At 44.3% G+C, this 8,408-nt stretch overlaps 1 protein-coding gene across 2 annotated transcripts; it reads left to right on the forward strand.

The window, feature by feature from the left end:
• Positions 1 to 316: 316 nt before the first annotated feature.
• On the forward strand, positions 317 to 3,950 carry LOC119338196. 2 transcript variants are annotated; one of them, XR_005163832.1, is made up of 6 exons: positions 350 to 1,209; positions 1,358 to 1,411; positions 1,718 to 1,792; positions 2,098 to 2,327; positions 2,429 to 2,614; positions 3,182 to 3,310. XR_005163832.1 is itself a non-coding variant. In XM_037610504.1 (5 exons), the coding sequence occupies exons 2-5, from the start codon at positions 1,367 to 1,369 to the stop codon at positions 3,824 to 3,826; spliced, it is 522 nt and encodes a 173-aa protein (XP_037466401.1). In that variant the 5' UTR covers positions 317 to 1,209; positions 1,358 to 1,366; the 3' UTR covers positions 3,827 to 3,950. The 2 variants fall into 2 exon arrangements, 1 of the variants encoding a protein (XP_037466401.1); XM_037610504.1 differs by lacking the exons at positions 1,718 to 1,792; positions 3,182 to 3,310 and adding an exon at positions 3,684 to 3,950 and having other exon boundaries at positions 317 to 1,209; positions 2,098 to 2,219; positions 2,403 to 2,614.
• The last annotated feature ends 4,458 nt before the right edge of the window (positions 3,951 to 8,408 follow it).

Below are 8,408 nucleotides of genomic sequence, written 5' to 3' on the forward strand. Positions count from 1 at the left end.
CATGCTGACATTCAGTAGTCAACAAAGTTGACTGGTCAACCTGACCAATGGGTCCCACTGGTCAGGGACACATGTTAATTATCCAAATTTAATTTAATCTAATTAGAATTAATTAAGGGTGGGCTCCACTGTCATACTAACTAACTAACCGGTTAAATAGACAACTAATCTACTACCACTATAAAAGAAAGAGAGGGACAGATCCAAACAATCACATCCATTCATCATCAAAATCTAATGGCCCTTGATCATTATGTGTTTAATGCTGCCAACCACGCAATAAGGCGCTAACAGTCGATCTATCGCTAACCCTACCCCGCAGTCAAAAGAATAAAAGAAAAAACCGCTGCCCGCACGACCTCTCACCCCCTGCTCCTCGACCTCTCGCTCCCTGCTCCTCCTACCGCACCGTTCGCCGCCCCACAACCGCTCGCCGCTTCGCCGCCTTCCGCAGCCGCGTCCCTTCGCCGTCGCCCACCTACTTCCCTTCTCTCCCTGCACTTCTCCACCCTTACGCAGCCGCCGCCAGCGCCTTGTGCCCCAACGCCGCTATCGCCATCACCTCCTCCCCATGGTCCGCGAGCTAGACGCGCTGCCGGGAAGAATCCACCATCTACGGCCTTGCGGCGCTCGCCGGGGACACCGCCGCCGCCTCTATCCTTTCCGGATGCCTTTGTCTCCTCTCTACAGCGGCCTCCTCATCTCTTCACGGCTGCTCCAGAGGTCGCCCCCTCGAGCATCGCGTCCTCTTCTCCACCACCACCTCGCCGCCGCCTCCTCCCTTCGGTTCTCTCCTCGAAGCTCCATCAAGTGGTCACTGCCGCCTGCTGCCTCTTCTCTCCTGCAGGACGACGCCTCCCCATCCACCATCTGCCGCTGCTGAACTGGGTGGCAGTTGCGGCCATGGGGGAGTAGGGGTGGCATGGTCTTCATGGTCGTTATGTACAAGAAGACGAGGACGGCAGTGGGGGGAACGAGCAGCCCATTTGCGTTATGTACAAGAAGACGAGGTCGTTATGGATTTGAGGATGCAACTCACGGGCCACCATCACCGTCCGCAATCTGGGCTGCCCATTTGCGTCTCGCCATCTTCCTTCCCAATACTTAACTTAGTTCTTTGACAGTCTAATTTCAATTTTGTCAATTTATGGCTTTTCTAGGCAATGATGTGAGACAGAAAAGAAGAGGAAGACGTTGGTGAAGGAGAGGGTGAATTCTCTCTCTCAGCCATGTTTATTATTGCATTTTAATTTTGATGTTATGATTTCTTCTATACATGTTTAAATTAAATTATTTGGACCGCCTATTTTTTCTTGCAATGGATAATTTACTTACAAGGCTTGTCTTGTGTGTGTAGGCAGCACAAATGTACACCGCTGTGGCCAGGTTATTTCATACGACACAGCCACAGGTAATGCTTTGGACTTGTGGCGTTAGTACTACAGTTGTTCTTTGCACATGCTGAATTGTGGAGAAATATAATGATATATATAGTTGTTGCAGTCAGAGGTGCTCCAAGTTAGTATTATTCCTCTTATTTGGTATCCTAGATTAATGGGCACCATTCTTAGTAATGCCACATATATACAGATACTGGTTATTCATCTGTTTCCATTGTGGAGTTAGGTACTGCCTTCCTTCCATCTTTTGTTGGCAAGCAACACTGACCTCACGCATCTACTACTCTTTGGCTTGGCTATATTGGTACATATTTTAGGTGATGTACATGAATGACGGCAGATGGTTGAGGATTGAGGGAATGTAGATGTGACTAGCGAGCACTTACTCTGAGGTGCTTTTAGGTCACTGATTGCTTTCTACCCTATACACACAACATGTCCCTCCCTTTATTTATGATTTGAACATGATATTACATGGTGTTCAAGTTCTATTATATTTTATTCCTCTATAATTTGGTCCTAAAGATGACACCTTCCAGAATTTGGTTAGCTATGTTCATGTCATGCTTGCTTCTCTTACACATGATTGTACTTTTGCCCTCGAAGTTTTGCTTTCTCAACTTCTTAATGTTAGAAGCATTATTGTTCTAAGTTTCAGCTGTACTGATCATAGAACTACTTTTTCTTGTCTTTGTAGATGATGTGCTGTACTGTTTCAGCATTATTGTTTCAGCTGTACTGTTTGGACAAAATTCTGATTTTTCAACACTTGTTCCATGTGCGAATATTCTGGGAGCACCAACTCCAACTGCTGACAAGGTGAAGCTTATGATCAGTACAGCTTTGTTTGACATTTGGCTGGGCTAAAAAAATATCAATGGGAGCTTTGGACGGCCCGATTGCATTAATGCCTGTGGTTGCGAACGTGTAAGCCTGCATCCCGTGATCTTCTCTTTGACGGTTCGACTTTGCTTCCATATCTCCTCCTTCGGTCCTCCACAGCCTCCATGACCATTGTCCGTGCACAGCCGCCGTCTGCCGCAGCTTCGTCAATCGTCCTTCTCAGGTGTCAGCGATCTTAGCCGTGAGGAGTGAGCGACACACCGTTCCCGTTGACGCCGTCGTCCGCCGGCATCCGGTATTGCTGTACGCTATACCTGTACTGATTGTGATTGGCGTCCCATCCGACACCAGAACGAGAACCCCTTCAATTTGTAAGTTTATTTTTTCTTCTCTTCTGATTATTATCTTTTACGATTATATAGGAACTATGATATTATAGATTGCTCTTCAATCTTCATTTAGAAAATTGGATCTTGTCAAATCCAAAATAGTTGAAAACAAAATTTCCAGAAAAAAGAGATAATTGGGTCTCATTTTTAGGCCATCGATCGTTGCATGTTGTGTGACTGCGCCCCAAGTTTAGTCCATCGATCGTGCGTGTTCTCACCGTCTTCTCTCGCCTAGATCAGATAAACCTACCCATGTCTGGTCTATTGCAGCGGCGAAGCCACGCTATACCTATGTGGTAGAATGACTAGAGGAATTTAGCAAGTCTACGTAACTACTAGATGCATGCACACCCCGCTGCTAAACAAATTACTTAAAGCTGACTACACAGTCCATGTGATATCATTGCCTGTCAGGGCTATCAAAATTCTTAGATGTCAGGCTTTTTAAACTTTTTTTTGCATGTTGCATATGAATTATGATATTATTCCCTAGAAAAAAAATTATACCTATATTTGAATCATAGTTGTATATGAATTTCACTTTTGCAGAATGTGTTAGTCATAGATATGGATATTGTTGACCATAAAAAAGAACCTATCAACAAGAGCCCGAAGGTCATGTCGTTGGAAGAGACTAAAACCTCAGCAAGTTCTATACAGCCTACAGATGCGCAGATAGAAATAACCAATTTACGTCATACCAAACCAAGAAGAGCAAATACAAATATTACACCGGGAGGACATGAAAGATAATTTGATTAAGCGCAACTGGACATGATCTACTAGGTGTAGTTTCTGTGATCGGGATGAAACTATCAAGCATCTTTTCTTTGATTGCCCGATGGCGAGGGTGTTGTGGCGCTCGGTGCAAATTTCCTTTAACATTACTCCTCCGAATTCGGTCAGGTCGTTTTTTGGAACGTGGCTGGTTGGTATAGAGGCCGAAACAGCTAGACAAATTCGAGTGGGAGCATGTGCGTTGTTATGGGCAATTTGGAACTGCAGAAATGACTTGGCTTTTAACAGAACAACAACTATTCATTTTTTACAGGTTTTATTCCGGGTTACTGCGCTAATCCGTACGTGTTCATTACTCACTCCGACGGAGGCCAGGGCGCGTTTGGTTACTGGATCTGTCCGGTGGGAGATGGTAGCGCGGGATATCTTCAACCGGTTTGGATGACGGTCATGTAATAGGATAGGCGCTTAGTTTACCTATCTCTCTTTATTATGCCAGCCGGTTGTGGCTTTTGAGCCTTGTTTTACTTTGCTAGCTCTATGTGAGCCAGCAACCTTTATTGTAGCACTTTGCAAGACATTGTTGAACTACTTTATTTATTTATAAATGTGGCCGTATGCATCGTTCTGATGCAGAGGTAGGGGAATCCCCCCTTTTTTTAAAAAATGAAAGAATTTCGACGAAAATTAGCTGTCATACTATTGGAAACAGAACTTAATACGTTAAAAGGAAGTCCAATATATTATCGTCGTGACAATGAAGAAAATGTATCTGATTCTGATGTTGAGTTTCTGGAGGACCGAAAGCGTAAGCAGCTAGATTCACCCGATGGAGCCAAAGACAAAAGCCCCCTTCCGAACCCTATCCGGCTTAACCGCAAGATTTAGTTGATGAACTATGCAACCACATCATGTCAATTAATGATGCTAATTCCCTAGAGTAAGCAACATGTCTAAGAAGTATAAAGTTTCAATGTACACTATTACAATGTTACAATTATTAACTGTTTGTTACCTACAGGAAGGAGTGGGTGTGAAGCTCTAAACCCCATCCGATAGGATTAAGTCTCAGAAGGATTCAAGGTATACTCCGCAGGGATCAGCCGTTGGACATTGATTGTTTCAACATGGCTATACGTATACTTGCATGTGACAAGGCCTTACTCCTCATGTGCACTTTATGGATCTAAAATTTTGTGTAAGTTACCGCAGATCACAAATTATATTAACATTGTCACCATCATGTTTCTTAACCATTTCTTACCCAGATGTCCATGATCGAGGCCGCCCTCACTTCCGCACGAGATTTAGATTCGCGGGTACAACCAAATTTTCAGGCGCTAGCATCATTGCTCCGTAGCTCGACTTAGACTACAACATATCATCACGCAATTGGGTAACTTTGGACTATTTTATATGGTTGTCGTGATTAATGTTTGTTCTCAATGAGTGTTGCTTGTAGATATTGCTTCCTCATGCATTCCTCGGCCACTTCATCTTGTTCGCAGTCGACAAACATGCACGTCAAGTATCTATTTTGGACTCACTATTTCTGCCCTTATTCCCAGAGAGATATGCGTTAGAATTTCAGAGGGTTGCATTCTACCTGAATGTTGCACTTGAATTAGCACAACCAGATTGGAAGTCTGATACATTTGCCTAGCCACGTAAAGCACCAATTGATGTTCCGACCAGCCTAGACCGGTCAGTTACTCTGAAAATCACTATGCATGTTTTATTTTATTGTCATAACCTCCGAAGATAATGATATTGTATTCATCTAGAGGAATGAATCTGGTTATTTTGTTTTCAATTTTATGCTCTGACATTGTAACAAATTTGTTCGTCCAATTTGCACGGTGAGTATTCTATATCACACGTTCATAAAAAGTTTGAAGCAAAATTGCATCCTAACATCATGCATTGCTCATGTAGGACGGTTATGAGTTGAGAAAGAATATTTTGATACACTTACTCGAGTATGATGCGAATGAAGCTGAAGACAATATCCCATATGATGTACGACAAATTCTCAAGTGCCTCAAGTAGGAAGTTAATAAGAGATGATAAACGGGACTTGATATCTATGCATCTGTAGTCACACTGTAGTTTTTTTCCTCAAAATTTATTTTTCATCTCCATGGGTTTGTTTACTGTATTTGCCATATGTTGTGGGCTATTTATTTATAGACATGAATTTTGTGATGCAATATGTTTTGGAGACTCAAAAAATTAAGCTCCGGCGCAACATAGATGCAGTCATTATCTTCTTTTCAATTTTATTATGCTCTTTGGGTTGGTAACAAATATATGCAAAGGCATGTAAAATATATAGTTTTCCGTCTGTCATAAAACTCTCGGTCGATATCCACCGACCCATTATTGTCAATCCCTACCTATATGGATTTGCATGCTACTTAATAATGCATGTGCAATTCACGTTGTAGAGGTCTGGACAAGGGAATGACCATACAAATTGACGTATTTGTCTTCTTTCTCTAAATAAAAAAGGCTATATATGCAAAGGCATGCTTGTATGTCTTTTCTTGATTTGTAATATTTTTCGGTGCAACCAAATTATCTTTATATGCATGTTATTCTCATATATATTTGGATATTAGTCTAGACGTGCATTTGCACGTGCACGCTTACTAGTGATTAATTAGTCTAGTTAGTTGTTTAGTTTAATTAAACAAAATTAATTAAGTTAATTATTTCTCTAATTAACTAATTAATTATTTTTTATTTTTATTTTTATTTTTCTAAATACATTCAGGGGGTGGGGGGCCCTTGTCATTGGCCCAGGGGGCCTAGTGGGTTTGCGGGCGCTGCGGTTGTCGTGGGTGCGGGCGCTGGGCGTCGGCGCCCGACTGGGCGAGTGCCCAGATCGACAGGCAGGGGGGGCGCAAGCCACGGGCGTGGCGAGGCCGCCGGCGTGGCCGCCGGCGCCCACGACGCCGGCCAAGGGAACGGAGGGCGGCGCCACGGAAGGCGGAGACGGGCGTTCAGCGCGGCAAGGCCGCGCGCGAGAGGAGGAGAGCGGGGCGGCCAGAGCGCCGGAGTTGGCCGCGGACATGGCGGCGTCAACGGTGCAGGGGGGTTGCAGGAGCGGGGCAAGGTGAACGGTGGCGAGCACGGAGGAGTCGGCGACGGGTGGAGCCAGCGGAGGGCGTCGCGCGCGTGGCAGACGAGCGGGGCAGCCGGAGCATGCGGGAGCGCGCCCATGGGCGTGGGCGGATGGGTGAGCACGAGCTCTAGTGAGCTCGGCCACGGTGACGTACGGCGTCAACGGCGACGGATCCATGCATAGGAGGAGGGGGGTCGACAGAGGGGCTCACCAGCCCTGTAGTGGTGGAAACGCGTGCTCGGGGACGACCGTAGTCGCGGGGAGAGGCGGGGACGGCCCTGTCCGATGAGGGAGAGGACGGGGCGGACGACGGCGAGCTCCGCGCGGCGGTTGCGTCGGGGTCGAGGCAGTGAGATGACGGTGACGAGGCTCGGCGCGTCGAGGCCATGAGCCACAGCGGCAGCGGGGCGGCGCTAGGAACTGGTGCCGGTGTCGGGGAGTGCGGGGTCCAAGCGGCGGCGAGGTTGGTTCGATCGGCGCCAGGGGCGCCCGATCTGGATCGAGGGGGGAGGGGGAAGAGCGAGGGGATCGTGGGGGAGGGAAGTGGGGGCGAGTGGGGATGGAACCGGCTAGGGTTCGGCTCGGGGTGGGTAAGGGGAGCGGGGGGTGGCCGGTTGGGTCCAGTTGGGCTGGCCGGCTGGGCCGTTTGGCCCAATTTGGCCGGGGGGTATGTGATTTTGTTTTGCCCTTTTCTTTTTATTTATTTTCTGTTTTATTTTAGTTGCACTTTATTTTTTTGGTTTAGTAAAATATGAAAATCGCCCCAAAAATAGTGTGTCAAAATAATCCACTGTTATAAGAAGTTTTACCTAAGAATAAAAATAGTTTAGTATTTGGTAAAATATATTAGGAGTATAACTAATTGTTTTGATGTTGTTTTTTTTCACCTTATAGTATTTAAACATTTTATAAAGGTGTGGCTTCTCCACCATAATTACCTATACAATATTTGGTTCACTCTGAACATTTTAGTTTTAAAATTTGAAAACTTTTATTTATTTATTTTTGATTGATTTTGAATTTGATTTCGAATCAGTTTCGATCTAACGCGAGGTTAGCAACAGTAACCGAGGTGACGTGGCATCGTTAACGCGGGATTACTGTAGCCTAATTATCCGGGCGTCACAAAAGAGTTGCTCCTCAACCTACTGAATCTACTGAAAATGTTTACTTAGAAATTTCTTTAAGTATGATAAAGAAACTGCTAGCTAATCCCTTTACAGGAGATGGAACATTGCATCCCGATTTGCACCTAATCTATGTGGATGAAGTTTGTGGATTATTTCAGCTTGCAGGTATGCCCGAGGATGTTATCAAGAAGAAGGTCTTCCCTATATCTTAATCATATGGAGGGAGAGGCATTGACATGGTTTAGGCTATGTGATGATATGGGATCATGAAACTACAACCGTTTGAAATTGGAATTTCATCAGAAGTTTTATCCTAATCATCAGGTTCATCGTGATCGTAATTATGTGCTTCACTTATATCCTATGAGTAAATTTTTGAATGAATTGAATATCATGAAGTTGAAATTATATGTTCGTATCATGCCTAGTAGTAGCTTCACATTCGGTTTAGAAAACGAAATCTTTTGAAGCTTCACAATCACAATATTGGTCATACAAGCAATTCATGAATGATTAGTATAAGGAAGAGAACTTTCACATGCAAATATATTATCTTATAAATCTTCTATGGTTGTGAATACCCATTAATTATTTTCAAGCTTGAGCAAATTATTTGAAGTTGGACAAGGAAGACAACGTAATGAGTTATGGTTGTGTATATTTCCATAGAAGTTATATTGTCATAATACTCCAACATGTGGTGTTTGCCTAGGATCTTTTGCTAGCCAAAAATTCGTACTAAGTAGAGATACTACTTGTGCATCAAAAAACCCTTAAACCT

Source organism: Triticum dicoccoides, chromosome 7B (genome assembly GCF_002162155.2).
Source record: "Triticum dicoccoides isolate Atlit2015 ecotype Zavitan chromosome 7B, WEW_v2.0, whole genome shotgun sequence".
NCBI classification, from domain to species: Eukaryota; Viridiplantae; Streptophyta; class Magnoliopsida; order Poales; family Poaceae; genus Triticum; species Triticum dicoccoides.